A 17,321-nucleotide genomic window follows, 5' to 3' on the forward strand; every position below is an offset into this window, starting at 1 on the left:
TAATAAAATCAAAGATAAGATGTAGGGCAGCCCCGATCACTGCTATTATCCAGCGTTGTCTAGATATTCTGAGAAGGGCAACGAGATATGACTTAGAGATTCGAGCACAGATAATGGAACTGGAGATAAAATGTATCATTCTTAGCAGGTAACATAGCATTGTGTTCAAGACACTTAAAATCAACTCCAAAGTTATTAAGATGAAATATTTCTCTAGAGTGACCAGATTCAAGGTTGAAAAAAAAAAAAGTAGCACTGTGGACTACCCATGACTAGTTAGAAAATCCAATGACAAACGTGACACCAAGTGCCAAGCACTGGGTTGGCCTTTGCAGGGAAGCCAAGTTTCCCCAGGCCTTGCCTGAGATCTCACGTTTTGCTGATTCTTCCCCCCTCTGCTAACGCAGCCCTCCAGCCCCTACAAACGTCACCCAGCTACTTCTGGGAGTGTCTGAGGTGAGAGGTGAGGGAGGGAGATCATCCCATCACTGCTGGGCTCCCCGCATGGACCCCCAGTGCTATAAAAGCTGGAGCCCTAGAGTCCTCAGGGGGCTGAAGCTCCTTTGGGCTCCAGGCACAAGTGGGAAAAGACACACTTACAGGATGGCCAGCTGTGTCTCTGTTTGCCCAAGACTCTCCTGGTTTTAACACGGAAAGTCTCCAGTCCCAGGCAAACAAGGCTGGTTGGTCACCCTACACATCCTTCATGACTCCCTCACACACACACACACACACACACACACAAATGCACACATGACGTCTTTCGTCTCTAAGCCCTGAAGCCATGCTGCTTGTGCCCTATGTCCAGCAGCATTACTATCTGGGCAAGGAGTTCTTTCAGATTCTGTACACAGGCTTTTTCTTGGGTACTCAGACTCACGCCCACCTCTGGGCAGAACTCAGAAAGAACAAAGCCCTGTGGATTCTCCATGCTCCTCCTTCACACAACACACACGTCTCTTCCCATTCCTTCCACCATCCTGCCGAAGTTTAGGTGAAACTTGGAGCTCCCTCTACCCAGAAATATCCCCATCTAAATCCTCCTAAAGCCCTGTGAGGTTGGCATTATTATCCCTACTTTATTGGAGAGAAGGTGGAGGCTCAGAGAGGTTAAGTCACTTGTCTGAGGTCACACAGAAAGCAGAACCAGCTTGAAAACTGTGCCCTATTTGACCCTAAAGCCCAACTTGTCTCTACTGTGCAACAGCGTCCATGAACATCAGCTTTGGCAATAATGAGTTATACACTGGAAACCGAGGAGCCAAACAGCACTGGTGTTTGAGAAGCACAAAGTGAAATATGATACACCCCAGAGCAACTGAAGGCTGCTTCATTCCCAGGACAAATGTGGTGCAAAATGCAAAGTGGCATGCTGGTTACCAAAAGTATTCAGGGCTTTTTAAATATCAGCCGCAATGATCATGAATCACTCCTCTTAAAGCGCTTAATCCAAAGTCACCCTCCTTTCCCCCAGCTCCTCTCCTGATTCATGGCGTCACTTCTGCCGGCCTGAGTCACTCGCCCAAAGTTCTGGGTCTCAGGCGGCCCCTGGGAAAAAACTGTCATTCTCTTCTCTGGGGAGTGCATCCTGTATAAGTGTCCCCAAGCCTGCTTGCAGGGGGAGGAGACTTTGAAGGGGGGAGATTATGACATAAGAGGCAGTACAGCTGGAAAAAGTCAAGGTAGCAGGCTGGGCCGTGTCATAACCAGGGTCCCAGAGTCATCCCCTCGTGGACAGACTCTATTGAGTGTCTAGCATGTGTAGGCACTGGGCTGGACCCTGCAGATATGCTGATGACAAAAATAGCCCCTGGAGCTCATAATCTGGGGTGGGAGACAGGCGTCATTCAAGGTCACAAGCGTCTAATTACAAGCTGATGAGTGCTGTGACGTCCGAGGAGCTCTGAGTGTGTATCGCAGTCGGAAATGACTTCATCTTGGGCAGAGGAGAGTGATCACCAGGAACTTGTCCTGATCAAAAACAAGAGTCCACAGCTGCTTTTCATGCCCAGCACCCATTCATCCCTCTTATAATTATACCAGATTTTCCCCCTGGGAAACCACAGTCACCCTTAGTATCGGCTCAAATTATTTGGGTGGAACATTTAGCCTGGGCCACTTCCTTGGCCACAGAAACTGATTTAGAAATGAGCCAACCCAGAGTCCATGAGTGTCGATGGCCCTGGTTGAGCCCCTGATCAAGCCACACCTGAAGTAAGACTAAGCTTGGACGTTTCAGCGTTAATAACAAACAGCTTTCTTTTGCTTAAGCCTCTTTGGGTCTAGTTTTTTGTTTCTTGCAACCAAGAATGTCCTAACTGAACCAGGAGAATGAGTCAGAAGCAGTGAGATAAGAAATCAGGCCAGAACATTCCAGGCAGAGGTAAGAGAAAGTACAGAGTACAAAGGCCCTGGAGTGAGAGGAAGGGTATGTGCAGGAATCTAGCGCCTTCTACGCTGCAGGCCACTGTGCTAAGAGTTCTTTATAATACTTTTCTTTTGAGCCTTCGCAACAATACTCTGAGATAGGTGTGTCATCACTCTTATTTTACAGGTGAGTAAGCTAAATCTCACACAAAGGAGGTGATTGGCTCGAGGTCACAGAGTAAGGACACAAACCCAGACCTCCCTGACTCTGAAATCTATGCTGTTTGTTAATCTTCATGTTATAAATTCTGTTCCACATGGAATCTGTTGGGACCTTAGTCCGTTCCACTGCTCTGACCGGCTGGCTTCTAGAGGGTTCAGCCAGTGAAGGTACTTCAGAGATTAGAAGGATGGAGGAAGGGAAATGCTACCTAGGCTGTGGCAGAATCACAGGCTGGTTGGCGGCAGCAGTTTTATGGGGTGGGCATAGAAGGCCGCACCTCTAGCAGCTCAGCAATGAGGTGTGTGGACTCCTGGGGTATACACAGCAGCTTCCTGCCCCCTGGGTACTGCAGGCACAGCTTGAAGGTATGGTGTAAATTAACCTGCTCCAGAACCTCCCAACCTCCGAACTCCTTATTAGGTGGAAGATGAATTTCTGTTGTCCACACTCTTTTAGTTAGATCTTCTGTTATCTGCAGCCAAACTCATCCTACCTTACATACTAGGCCACCTGGCCTTTATCACTCTAATATTTTGTGAGTCAACTTCTCTTTTCAAATAAAAAAGCCAAGGCTGAGCAAGAGAGGAATTGTCCAAGGTCACACCGGAGGTGTGTGGCAGAGCCAGGCCCCGGGTCTGCTGCATTCTCTCCCTTTACACAGGGAAGGAGATGGGTGCTCAGCAGCTCTTATTTCTAAGAAATGATTCATCGTCCCACTCACCTACACTTCCCTGAGTTGTAGGGGAGTCCGGGATGGGATGAAGGTGACCCTAGACAATTTCCCACCCTGCAGCCTGCCCCTCTGCATGTGTGCCCTTGGGGCCCAGCAGAATACAGAAGTCTGGGTGGGGGCAGGGCTCTTTCCCAGCACATAATTAGCGTGCTTGGCTTGGGGGTGTGCCAGCTTCTGTGGGCCACCCAGCTGCTGTGCTCCCAGCTACAGCTGAGCCAGATCAGAAGGGGTGAGTTCAAAAGGCTCCTCATCCTTCTGAAATGTGAAAGTTTGCCAGTGCCCACAGGAAGGCAGCAGAGCTCGGTGAGTTGGGATTTTCTGGCCTACCTTTGGGAGGAGAGCAGACTTGTGTAAATTCGGTGTTGTCCCGGACCCCGGTGGAAACTTCACAGATTCTCCTGGTTGCTGGCCATCCAAGGGACGGAGCCTGGGGATTTCTGCTGGAAAGAGTCCAATCCCAAAGTTAAGCAGGAAGTCTAGTTAGGAGAGAAAGAAGGAGAAGGATTTAGTTCCTCCACAGAGAGTCAGCCACAGAGCTAGCTGGAGACGCAGAAAGAACCAGTCATATCATTACAGCAAGCCTTTTTCTTCCTCTGTTTTTATTTTTAACTCACCAGGACTATTTAGGCATGCTGAAGCTGGCTTTTCTTTCCCCTCACTGTGCTCTTGGATCCTGGAAGACCAGGGCAGACTTGTGGGGTTCACAGTGACAACCCAAGAGCACACTTTCTCCTCTTCCCTAAACAAGTCTGACCGCTGGGGCTTACTCTGTGTATCAACCAAGGGTTTCTGGTGTAAGTCAGAGAATCAACTCTGGCTACTGTAAGCTAAAAAGGAACTTTGGGGAAGCGATAAGGATGTTTTGGGCTACAAATAACACAGTAGCAATAGGTAACACAATTGTTACATAGCAAGTCAGGCAACAGGTGTTCCAGGATTGGTTCAGCAGCCCAATGAAGTCATTTTGGTGCCAGCCTTGAAGATGGTCCCAATGATCCCCACCTCCTGGTACTCAGGCCCTGGTGTAGTCCCTCCAGCATTAACTAGGGCTGCCCTGTATAACCACCAGGAAACTGCAGAAATAACCGTGTTCAACTTCAAGGCTAATCACAAAAGTCACTGAGACTTCTACCTGGTTCTCTCCCTGGGGTCACTCACTCTAAAGGGAGCCAGCTGCCATGTGGGGAAGACACTCACAGCTCCAGGGAGAGGCCTATAGAGAGAGGAATCGAGGTCCCCTGCCCCTCATCAGGCCTTCAAAGGACCGCAGCCTTCACCGACAGCTGGACCGCAACCTCGCAGGAGAACCCGGGCCGGAACTACCAGTTCAGCCACACCGAACTGGGCGTCAGACTAAGTGTATGCATCCCACCCTCACGACAGCTGTAAAGGAGGCTTTATTCTTTCTCCATGCTGCTGAACAGGAAGTGGCCGAGATGAGACACAACAAAGTCCTCTCTTCAAGGGTTGGGGTGGGGGAGCCGGCCCAGCTCTGCTGACCAGTATGTCCTTCAGAAACCCTGTTCTATGCCACTTGTCCTGGGTGCCTTGGCCCCCAGTTATTCCTGTAGAGGCCTCTGCTACTACCTCCAGACCACCTAACAGTGGGCCAGAGGGAAATCCTGGCTCCCAGGTCCACTAAATCTGCGTCTGCACGTAGTCCCGCCCTGTGCACTCAGCCCTGGCCTGACAGCTCACCCTCGGTCTAACTCACAATCCCAGACAGTTCCTGGGTTGCACAGGTGTGCCTGAGGCCAGCATTTCCAGGAACAGAGATGCTTTGTTAGAAACAAGGCCACCCGGGGCCTGATGCAACACCCCTGGGAGTGAGTTCCCTTCCCCAGGCGGCCCCTGGAGAGGCACCTGTAGCAGCAAGTCCCCTACGGGGTTGCTGCCAGTGACCTGGTGCTAGCTCTCTCCTGAGAGTTGTGGCTTATGCAACTTTTTCTAGGATGAAACCTTTCTATTTTTATTTATTTATTTACTTATTTATTTATTTTTATATTCCTGGAACCTATATAATTTTATTAACCAATATCCCCCCCAATAAATTAAATATATGTGTGTGTGTGTGTGTGTGTGTGTGTGTGTATATATATACATATATATATATGGCTGTGAAGAAAACATCTGTTGGCTGTCTGCTCCTAGACTTTTTGTTCCCAACTGCAGCCTAAATTTAACAACACCCCCAGGTTCTGGGACCAACAGGGACCTTGGAGAGCTCTTATCCAGGCCCACACAGTTGGCAAGTGACACACCATCCCCGTTGGTCCCTGTATTCTTTTCTTGGCGATCCATGACAGGAGGGCCGTTGCTTCCAGACTTCTGCAGATTTTCTGAAGCCCTTTCGCAACCAGGTGTTGTCACAGTGCAGGGGTTCAAAACCCCAAACCCGGGGTCCATTCTCCTGTCATTGCCACGGAATCCTCGCTAGGATGTAACTTTTTCCTTTTTGGTCTCCATGTTCATTGTTACGTCTGTATCTGGATGGATGTTGTAAGTTCATATGTTAGTGGATACGAAGTGGCTAAAGAGTGGGGAAGGGGAGGAGGATCAGAGCAGGACAGTGGGTCAGGCTGTCACCATTCCTTTGAGAACCAGGGGCTTTCAAATTGCATCACTTCTTAACTTAATGCATGTCTGACCACTGGAAATGAATATAATATTGAGTGTCAACTGTAACTGAAAACTACAATGAATAAAAACAAACTGCTTTTTAGGAATTTGGTCACAGGAATGTGAGCAGGAAGCACCAATGCCTTTGGAGAGGAGAGATACTGTCCACCCCTCCTTCCAGGGTAGCCCCGAGGTGCCTCTATGGGAAACACAGGACATTGGCAGCACTAACCCCATAATGGGTACAGTGGCAGCATGACAAAATGGGTCTCTAACGCCCCAGCACCTGTGAAGGCTTTAGTCCTGCTCTGTACACGTAGGACCAGGTGCCTCTGCACCTGACAGAAAACTGAAATCACAGTTTAAACAACATAGAAGTTTATTCTCTCTCCAGTAGACAAAAGCCAGAGGGAATCCCCGGAGATCCAGGCACAGGGGATCCAGACGCAGGACGATCTGAGTCGCTTGAAGTCACTGTGCCAGCAAAGCTTAGCCGCCTCGTGGTTCCAAGCTGGTTTCTCTCACACCCACACTGAGGACGTGAGGGGACCGGCTCTCCTGGTGTGACCGGACAGAGGGATCTCCCAGGACATGGGACTTTCGGTTTTAAAACCAGGAGAGTCCCAGGCAAACAAGTCGGTCACCCCAGAAGAAGGGCGTGGACATGCCCCTTGGGACGCTTTTGGAAGTCATCACAGTATGTTTCTTTCATCTGACCTCACACAGATGCAGCCTTTTCACGCAGCTCTGACCTTTCTTTGTCTGCTGGGCTGCAGTTAAAGTTTCTCTTCAGCAATGTGGCTTTCAGCCTTCCTGGGTAACCTCCCCTCAACATGCCCTAAATCCAGACAGAAGCCTTCTGTGGGAGACGCAGCCTCCTTAACCCCAAACAAACTCCCATCCAGGCCAGCTCTGGGCTTCCTCATGGAACAGCTTCAAAGGCAGGGACGTCTCAAGCCTTGGGGTAGACACAGAGGAGACAACAGTCTTCTCTTCCCTTCCCTCTCCTCCCTCCGCCATCAGACATGAAGTACTAAAGATCCATGACGAACAAAATGGACACAGTCCCTGCGTCCAAGAACTCACACCCTAGCCCAGGGACACACCATTAAACAGTCCTGTGTAACAGGTTTGACAAGGGCCAAGGTAGGAAATCAGATTTGGACGCTCAGGGGGCTTCCTAGAGAAGATGGCCACGTTGGGTCCCGAGGGATGAGCGGGGTGGACCAGGTGAGAGAGGGGGTTGCTCAAGTATCCGGAGCAGCCCATGGAAGCACCATGAGGCAGGAGAGAACGTGACTCCTTCCAGACACTGCACACAGCTGGGAGGTTGGAGTTAGGATGGGGAGGGGCAGTGCTGGGGAGTGGCTACAGATGAAATGGGGGGTCATAGGGCTTGGAGCACACCATCCTCATGAGACGCGATGAGTAGCTGACACTGTGCCTGAAGGCACCAACTGGGCCAACAAACTTTTAACCACTCCAGGTTGTTTGGGTCAATCCCATCATGCACTGGCCTGGTGTACACGGGCTGATAGAGGCTAGGAATGCAGCCGGGCTCCAGCACGGTACCCTGCCTGCTCACAGCCGAGATGAAGATGACCCCGCCCCGCCCACTGCTGCCTTGTGGGGGATGGGCCACTTTGTGAAAGGATATCCCACCCCATGTCATATGCCCACCTCTGGGCACTGTAGCTCCGTCCCCTCCTTGTAGAAGTGCACCCTGCTTCTCTACCTCCTCTGGTTAGAAATCGGCTGACAGCCCATTCTACCGGGACCTTAGGATGGAGAACTTTGGAGCTCCCTGGCAGGGGAGCTCAACTGGTGGGCATCCAGTCCTGGGGGAGAGTATATATATAAAACCCTGACTCTGGGTCACATGGAGTGTCCTGTGCTGGACACCACTTGCTTGCTGGTGAATGGGAGTGAGCGGTGTGTTAGGTTAGGGACTGCCTGGGGATTGCAAAGCTATAGTGCTTTAGCATATTTAAAAAAAATGTTTCTAATTCAATTTAAGTCTGACTCCAGGTCATTGTCCCACTGAACTGGGATTTACTCTCAGGCACACCACTGAGCTGCCCTCCTCCAACCTCGGTTTTATCAAGGGCCCAGGGTCTCAGGCAGCACTGAGGCCTCAGGGTACCCCTTTGGTCACACCAGAGACTGCAGGAGTCTTGACCATCCTTGACTTGTGCCCCTCTGGCTTGGGAGGCCTGGCTTATTTGGAGAGCCCCTTGGGGTGTGGGGATTGAGGGGGTGGGGTGTGAGCTCTATGCCTAGGGTCCACCCCCCCTGGGTATACCTGGCAGCCATCCCTCCAAAGCCTTGTCACCTCCTAGACACTGCCTAGGATCAGGGCATGGGACCTCTCTCCACTCTTTCCTGCCTGATTACACTCCACCCCTTTCTCTTTGGGGGTAGAAGTCTCTCCTTCCTCCTTGCTGCTCTCAAAGACCTATGCTTTCCTTCTTCTTCTATACAGAAGGGGCTCCCATTATGGGAAGAGTGACCCCTGCAGTGGTAGGGTAGATCCCTGTCAGGAGAATTTTATTTTCAGAGGTTCTGAGCTCCTCAGACCTCTTGGGGCTCTGCCCTCTGCAGCCCTGGAGCCAGGGATCCAGATTGGGGTGGGGTCACCCACAGTCCTGCAGCGCCAGGGCATCCGTTCTCTCCACACTGTGGGCAACGGGGCGGAAGCAGCAGCCAGTGCATCCACCCCACCTGGTGGAGGAAGGGAGATTGCAGCCTCACGCTGTGCGCGCTTTTTGCAATACCTTCCTTATTGGGAAGAATCACTACTTTGCGGCTTGGTTGATACAAGACAATCCTCACTCTCATCTTTCTCTTCTTCTAAGTGCTTCATGACCAGATATCTTTGATTCCTACTCTGGGGCTGTTTAGGATGTCATATCCTGTGCAATAAACCTCGTGGCATCACACAAGCAACAAGATTGGGTGGGGTACCATAGGGGTGGCTTGTCCCTATCCCACCATGTCTGAGGCCTCAGCTGGGAAGGCCAGGATGGCTGGGGCTGGACCTATCTGGAGGCTTCTTCACTCATACCTGGCATTATGGCTGGGATGCTTTTTAAAAGATATGTTTTTATTGATTTGGGTAGAGAGAGATAGAAACATTGATGTGAGCGTGATACATTGATTGGCTGCCTCCTGCACACCCCCTAGTGGGGATCAAGCCCTCAACCCAGGCACGTGCCCTGACCGGGAATCAAACGGGACCTCTCAGTCCGTGGGAAGATGCTCAATCCACCGAGCCACACGGGCAGGGCGTGACCAGGATGCTTTGAAGGCTGGTCTCAGCTGGGACTGTTGACTCAGTGCCTACCTATCACTTTCCATGCGGCTCGGGCCTCTTCACAACACAACAGCCTCAGAGTGGTGAGACCTCTTCCACTGTGGATCAGGGTACCAAGACTGGGCATGCCAGTGCACAAGGCCAAAGCTGCCTGACCTTTGATGACCCAGTACTGCGGACTGAGTACATGTATCTCCCCAAACTTCATCTGTCAAAGTCCTAATCGCCAATGAGATGAGATTTGGAGGTGGGGCTTTGGGGGGTAATTGGGTTTGGATGCGGTCACAAGGGTGACTCCCCTGTGATGGAATTAGTGCCCTCATGAGAAGAGAGGCTAGAGCTCGCTCTCTCCCTGCCACGTGAAGGTGGCCCTCTGCCAACAAGGAGGAGCCCCCTCGCCAGACACCAAATCTGCCTGCCTCTTCATCTGGGCCTCATTGTTTAAGCACCCCAGTCTGCGGTATTGTGTTATAGCAGCCTAGTTTGATGACACCTTCATTAAGGGCATGATCCAGAGGCCGCTACTTGATTCCTGCCCACACTCCATGGACTAGACCTTAGTCACATGGACACACCTAGCTGCAAGGGAGGCTGAGAAATATAGTCTTTACGCTCAGTGGCCAGTGGCCCATCTAGACTATCAATTATTATTAAAGGGGAAGAAGGAGAATGACTTTTGCAAGACAACCAGCTATCTTTCCTGTACTGAGTCACATGTCCTTTGGCCTGTTTCTTTAAAATTCTGAGCTTATAAACCAGGTTCCTAATTCATTTATAGCCACGTTGATTTCTTTTGTCACCTCTGCCTTCTTCGCTCCTTGGGATATTTTGCCACATCGGAACCAGAATTCCACTCAAGGGCTGGCTTGACTCTCAGAGTCTCCCTCCTGGATGCTTTTGTCTTCGAGTGTAGAATACGAGCCCGACTGTGTCGGCAGCCCCTTCACTTCCGGTCACAAGGTCTGTGGGCGTGGTTACTCCACTCCACCCTGCCACATCTTTGTCAGGACTTGGTCTGAAGCAGAAATTCCCCTCCCCTTCTGGGAACAGAAAGCACTCCCCGGGCAAGTTAGGACTGTGTTGTGTTCCTGATGGCGGGTAAGCAGGAGTCTGAGCAGAAGTCCCAAAACGTAAGGTCCCACCCACCCCTTTCCTGCCATGTCCTATCCCTGGTCGCTTTGGTGATCTAGGCCAGGACTTTCTCCCATTCTCTTCCTCAATGACAACTCCTCCTCATGCATGGTTCACCCTCAACATGCAAGCCCTCAAAGGATTGTGAAGCAAGCAAGCAACTTTTTTTTTTTTTTTATCCTCACCCGAGGACATTTTTCCATTTTTTGTTCAGGTAGAGTGGGAGGGAGAGAGAGGAACAGAGAGAGAGAGAGAAACATCGATGTGAAAGGAACACATCGAGTGGCTGCCACCCGCACAACCCAACCAGGGCCGGGGACAAACTGCAACCGAGGTACATGCCCTTAGCGGGAACCGAACCCGGGTCTCTCCGGACCGCAGGCCGACGCTCTAACCGCTGAGCCAAACCGGCCAGGGCAAGCAAGCAACTTCTTAACACTCCTCCTTCCTTACTGGTCTACCTCTTTTAAATACCTTTCTGTGGCTATAGGCAATCTTAGGTCTCATCACAACCCCTTGGTTACGCCTGTGAGATCATATTCACCTCCTTGTGTTCTGGCTGATTGCAGAACAACTAAGACTCAGGTCTGGGGCAAATGTTTACATTACGGTGCACTATGTCAGAAACAAGGGTAGAACTAAGGGCTCCCAGCCCAGAGAAGAGACGCCCGGATGTCACCATCTTCACACCGTCGAAGGGCTGTCATGTGGAAAAGGGATCAGAACACTTCTGTAGGGTGTCAGTAAGATTTGACGTTTTAAAAATCACGAGCAAGTATTACTTTGGTAAATAAAAAAGGAACAATAAAGATAGACACACGAGATGGGATGGCCCAGAATGGCAAAAGTGGGATGAAAAGGGAACGCTTTTTGATGCAAAATCAAAAGGAACTGTCTACGGAGCGCAGCTGTCCAGTACGAAATGGGTTGCACGACAAGACAGTGAGGTTCTTGTTTTGATGGTTTTCAAACAAATGATAAATGCCCACTTGGTGCCAAGAGGAGTGGGGAGTTGAACAGAGTGGCTCTCTTAGTCGGTATCCTTTTGGTTACAAGTCATAGCAACCTTCCATTTCTCAGGTTAGATGGGATTTCTGGAGAGCACCCAGCTCTCATTGCATCCAAAGAAAACCCAAGCAACTTGGCTGCAAGAAGGGTAGGCATGCCATCAGCTCTAGGCCAGCCCCACTGTGGTGACTCGGCTCCCAGCTCTGTTTCTGGTGTTTTTCTTTTATCTCAGTTCTAATTCTTTCTCAAGAATATGAAAGGCCACTGGCAAGACAATGGATCTGGCTTCCTCTGAGTCAGGGGTTCAGTCCTGGTTCAGTCAGCGGTGGTCGTGGGGGTGGAGTCTCATGATTCAAACCTAAGAGCATGGTGACAGAGCACGGTGGGTGTAAGCATTCTCAGGAAAGTTGGGAGAGGTAGACACCCTCGAAATGATGGTTAGGACCCTGTCCAAACTCAGAGCGAATTCATTCTGAGTCTAAAGCAATTCCAAGCAGATGATCCTCTTCACGTGGTTGTAAAGAGGTCAGACTACTTCATATTCATCTGAAGGTGTACACTTGAGTTAAAGTGAAGGGATGGGAGACATGACAGCAGAGCCGTGGGAAGAAGCGGTGGGAAGGGAATAGACACAGTCCACTGGGCAACTCACAGGCCTTGGTTGGTTGCCTGCTGAGACACACATTGTCTAGGACAGAACCACCCACGCGAGCTGAATTACAAGGTACACTCCATCTGTGTCAATGCAGACTTCCCCCATGACGTTTTAAAATTCACTTTTAAATTTTAGACTAGTTTTAGATTTACAAATAGGCTGCACAAATAACGCACAGTGTCCATATATTCCCCTGTATTCCAGTTCCCTCCAGTGTTCGCATCCTGCACTACCATGGCACATTCTTACGGCTAAGAGACCAAGATTAAGGTGTTATTAACTAAACTCCATACTTTTTGGATTGAATTCATTTTCCCTAAGGTCACTTTTCCCATTCCAGGATCCCATTCAAAATACCTGCATTAGTTTCCCAGGGCTGCCATAGTGAATTACCATAAACAGGGTGGTTTAAAACAATACTTATTTATTCTCTCGCATTTCTAGAGGCCAGAAGTTCAAAATCTGTGGGGCGTGCTCCATCTGAATCCTTCCACGTCTCCAGCTTCGGGTAGCATCAGGCATCCCTTGGATGGTCCCCATGGGGGTCATGTCTTGGAGCTGATGACTCCAATCTCGCTTCCCTCTTTCCATGGCCTTCGTTGTATGTCTCTGCGCTGGGTCTGAACTCACCCTCTCCTTTCTCTTATAAATCACTGGGTTTAGGGCCCGTCCTACATCCAGGGTATTCTCCTCCTGAGATACTTAGCTTAATTATACCTGCAAGATCTTATTTCCAAATAAGTTCACATTCACAGGTCCTGGGGTCAGGACTTGCACATATTTCTTCCGGCACATGATTTGACCCCCTGCAACACCACATTACATGTAGCCCCCTACAGTGGTGTGCACACTGGCGGCTCAGAGAAGGGGCCGTTCCGTTCCACAGGCACGTACCCAGCACATTCACGGGCCCAGCACTGTGCTGGGCACTGTGAGAAGAGACAGAGTATTGAGCCCTGTCTTCACGGGGCTTACAGTCTTCTGGGAGTGACACAGCCATGTGTCGGGTGAGCGGGGAACCCTGGGAAGGAGGGCCAGGGGGCCCTTCGCCAACTCCAGACCCAACAGTCATGCGGGGACGGGACTAGTGTGGGTCTAACACTGGGAACCAGCCATGAGGTCCACAGCAGTGCGATGTCCTGTGACAGCCTGAGAGGAGCTGGGGCGGGACAGGGGCTAAGTGGGGTGCTGCAGCCAGCCAGCCAAGGGCCTAGCCATGGGTATGCGAATCAGGCCAAGATTCCACTGTGCAGAGCTAAGAGGAAGCACTCAGGCCTAAGGACAGGGACCCCAGCTAGCCTGCGGGGCTTGCAAGGAGCAAGGCCAGTGTCCGGTAAAACCAAAATCCCTGATGGAGCAGAAGCAGCAACTGGCTGACTGGGACTGAGCAGGGTGAGTGCTGACCAGGCTCCATATTCCTTCAGCCTGAGGCAAGCACTGGCCCCTACTGGGCAGCCCAACCAGACAGACGGGGGAGAGGACAGCGGCCCCGTGACCACTGGGACAGGTGTATTGTGGGTCACCGCAGCCGAAGGTGCTGGGGAACTGAGGGTTGACACAGGAGCAGCAGAGACAAAGGGGGGAGGAGGGGGTGTGCTCATGACAGGACTCTAGAGATGAGGCTCCGGGCAGGCACATATCAGAGGGTCCGGGATGGGGAGGAAAGGCAGGGGAGGAGGTGAGAGCAAGTACACAGCAGTGTTCCGTGGCTGCTACCAGCCCAGCAAAGACACTGAGCATCACGACTCGTAGAACGGGGTGGCCTGGTTTCAAATCCCCCCTTTCCTCTCCCAGCTGAGTCACTTTGGGCAAGTTACGTCACCTCTCGGGGCCTCGCCTGGGGATAATAATAGTCCCTGCCTTCAGAGGGCTGTTGTAAAGATTGAGTTAGAATGTATGAAGCACCAAGAATAGTACCTGGCACACAGTGCTGTGTCAACGTTCTGTGACTAACACGATTATGTAAAGTAGTTTGGACATTAATCAATCATTTCTAAATTGTGTTCCAGAGACTCCTCATCGAAGAGATGTTTCCATCAAAAAGGTTCTTACAGTCAAAGAAATTTGGAAAATGTCTCCTATCACATCCATAACAAGCTCTGACAAGTATAGAGTTAAAAAAAAAAAAAAAAATGAAAGAAAGAATAAACCAAACCTGTCTAACTTTATTTAGCCCAGGGTTCCCCAAACCTAGCAGACCACGGAAGCTCTGGACACCTTGCGGGACAGTGTTCCACGGGACACCAGTTTGGGAAGTGCTAAAGAGAAAGCGACGGGGTGTCTCTGAAAGTAGGGGAGGGGTCTCCAGGAGAAACCATGGGCAGGGGTAAACCTCAGTAAGCCCCAAGCACCCAGAGAAGGGGAAAGAAGGGGGCCAGGATGCCAGGGGTAAGGGATCATAGCAAAGGGAAGGGTATGTGAGAGGCCCATGGCGGGAAGGGGGCTAGAGAAGACCAGGGTGCCGTCGGATATGGGGGGAAGAGAAGAGGAGGCAGAAGTGATCCTGAGAATTCACATTCACAGCATGGGGGTTAGGAGTGGGGAGCGTCCTTCATCCACATACACAGCCTCTCAGCCTCTGCCCAGTCCCCCCACTGCTCCTCCCATGTGGCTTCCCTGAGGACAGGCCCGGACAGGGAAAGGTGGGGTCAGCTGCCTCTGGGGAAGAACCGCCCCCAGGAGGCACAAAGGCATGCGGTCCCACTATGCACACATCGTGTGGTTGTAAAATCGACAGCAGTTGTCCAGGGCCTCTGGGCCGAACACTGGGCTGGTGCTGAAAAAAAAAAGCAAAGGCTGCAGTCTGTGCTCCAGGACTGGTTCTGCGGGCCGCCAAAGGCTGTGCAACCCTGGGAAAGTTGCTCCACGTCTCTGGTCCACCTTTCCTCCCCAAGTTGGAGTCTCAAGCCCCACTCGCTTACCCTCCCCAGGCCACATCAACCACAGCCATGACATTCCCATCCCTCGCCCTGGGGCCCAAGGCATCCCCCAAGCTCTCACCTCTGGAAGGCCTCGCGGCAGCACTGGTACAACTCAAAGCTGCTGCTGCTGAGGGTCGTGTTCAGGAGGGTGGTACAGTTGACCTCAGCCCCTCTGGGCACATAGAGGATCCCTATGCAGGGAAAGCAGCCGCTGAGCAGGGTCTATCCCCTACTTCCCACCCCCAGGAACTTCCAACGAGGCCAGAGCTCCAGGGCCAGCCTGGCTGGGAAATCAGGGCTCTGCCAGGCAGAGACTCACCTGCAACGCAGGCATTCACCAGGGATACACAGGCCCCTGTGAAGAGCGCCCGCAACACAATCTGGGAGAAGTCGCTCTTCCGGTGGGGGGCCATGGAGGCTGCAAGGGGACAGGAACGCTCAGGGTCAGGGGGCCATGGGCCTCTCTGTCAATGCTCTGTATCTCTGGCTGCATCGGCTTACTTCCTGTCCTCTTCAAGGTGGCCGGGGGGGGGAGGGGGGGGACATTGTCCTCCTGACTCTGGCTGAGTTTGGGAGTCCAGGGTCACTTCCTTGGCCTGACTTAGGCCCCGAGGTAGCACCCACACCTCCCACACACATCACCAGTGGCAGATGTAGGAAAAGAACCTGAGTCTGGAGTCAGGCAGAACTGGGATTAAACACAGGCTTTGCCATTTACTAGCTGAGTGACTTGGGCCATCACTTCTCTTCTCCAACAATCAGTGTCCTACTCTGCGGTTAAGGTGGGGTGGTTACGACGCCAGGCAGGGGGACCGTGAAGAGTGGAAATGGTTTCTGCAGGGAGCTGAGAGCCAGGCAGAGCCTTCCTCCCGAGGCGTTCCACGCCTGCCTACCCACTGCGTATGAGAAACGGCAGGCCAAGGGCTCGGAGGACAGGCCAGCACTGCACCTCTTGTCCCTCACCGGATCCCAGAACCACGCTTGGCCTGGGCTGCTTCCAGAAGCAGAGGAATCATGGAACTCCCCGCAGGGAGGAACCTCCACAGCCATCTTCCTCAGGCCTTGCCTTAGACAAAGGGGAACTGAGGCCCACGGATCCCCAGGAAGTTGTTTCATAGCCAGCAGAGTCCAGGTCCCCAATAATCCAGGATGCCCAGGCGCCCCCATAAGACTCACTCAGGCCTCCCAGCATGACCCCAATGGAGCTGAGGTTAGCAAATCCACAGAGGGCGTATGTTGTGAGGACTTCTGCTCTGACCTGAAATCACAGAAAATGAGTGAGGCCTTGGCCAGTTTGGCTCCGCGGTAGAGCATCGGCCCGTGGACCAATGAGTTGTGGGTTCGGTTCTGGCCAAGGGCACGTACCTCGGTTGCGGTTTGTTCCCCGGCCCTGGTTGGGGTTGTGCGGGAGGCAACCAGTTGATGTGTCTCTCTCACGTTGATGTTTCTCTCTCCTTTTTACTCCCTCTCTCTCCCTCTCACTCTATCTGAAGATACATAGAAAAAAAAATTATTTAAAGAAGATGAGTGAGGAGGGCCTCCCCTCAGATGGGATGGGAGGACTCTACACCACCTGGTTCCCTAGCCTTCAATCACCCATTTGTTCTGTGCCTTTGACCTTGGGAGCACTTGGTGCTGCCCCCTCCCAGGTCTTGCACACTCACCTCTCAGTTGTACCACCTCAAGCACCTTCAACCTGCTTAGCTTCATTACCAGCCTGTCTGGGTGTGATTCAGGCTTGCTCAGTCCTACACCCTGGGGGCACTTGGGTGAATGGCCCCTTCCCGACACTGCAGTCTTGCCCTATGTCTCCCGAGAACCTCGCAGGCCAAGAGCTCTGAGGGTGCTGTCTGCTGAGGGTGGAGAGAGTGTGGCCTAGTGAAGGGCGTGAGGGACGTGGAGTCCCGCCAACTTGGGTTCCAGGCTTGCCCCCAGGTAATGGTCAGGCTGAGAAGGTCAATAGCTCTTACGTTTTGTCTCTCCATCCGGAATGGGGAATGACAGGACCAGCCTGGAAGGGCATTGCGGGGACCATACCATATGTGGAAAGTACCAGGCACACAGTACATGTTTAAGTAAAGTAATTCTCCTTCTCTTTTGCTCTGAACAGTTATTGGGGGGTAAAATTGGTTTAGATTCATACCTCATATCATATAAAAAATTAATTCTAGATCACTGGAATGGATAAACATTGATATATTTTTTTATCCTCACCCAAGGACATTTTTCATTTATCTTCAATTGGAGTAGAAGGGAGAGAGGGAGAAAGAGAGAGAAACATTGATGTGAGAGAGACACATCAAGTGGCTGCCACCCACACGACCCCAACCGGGGCCGGGGACAAACTGCAA

At 51.6% G+C, this 17,321-nt stretch overlaps 1 protein-coding gene across 1 annotated transcript in view; it reads right to left on the minus strand.

Moving 5' to 3' along the window:
- Window positions 1-14,262: 14,262 nt before the first annotated feature.
- SLC28A1 (solute carrier family 28 member 1) overlaps window positions 14,263-17,321 on the minus strand; it is a 33,752-nt gene continuing 30,693 nt past the window's right edge. Inside the window, exons 15-18 of the mRNA XM_036277963.1 lie at window positions 16,147-16,228; window positions 15,290-15,388; window positions 15,050-15,161; window positions 14,263-14,825 (exon numbers count right to left, since the gene is read on the minus strand). Of these exons, the coding sequence (XP_036133856.1) occupies window positions 14,753-14,825; window positions 15,050-15,161; window positions 15,290-15,388; window positions 16,147-16,228 (366 nt within the window). The 3' untranslated portion in view covers window positions 14,263-14,752. The remainder of the gene's footprint in view (window positions 14,826-15,049; window positions 15,162-15,289; window positions 15,389-16,146; window positions 16,229-17,321) is intronic.

This window comes from Molossus molossus, unplaced genomic scaffold (assembly GCF_014108415.1).
Source record: "Molossus molossus isolate mMolMol1 unplaced genomic scaffold, mMolMol1.p scaffold_m16_p_24, whole genome shotgun sequence".
Lineage (NCBI taxonomy): Eukaryota > Metazoa > Chordata > Mammalia > Chiroptera > Molossidae > Molossus > Molossus molossus.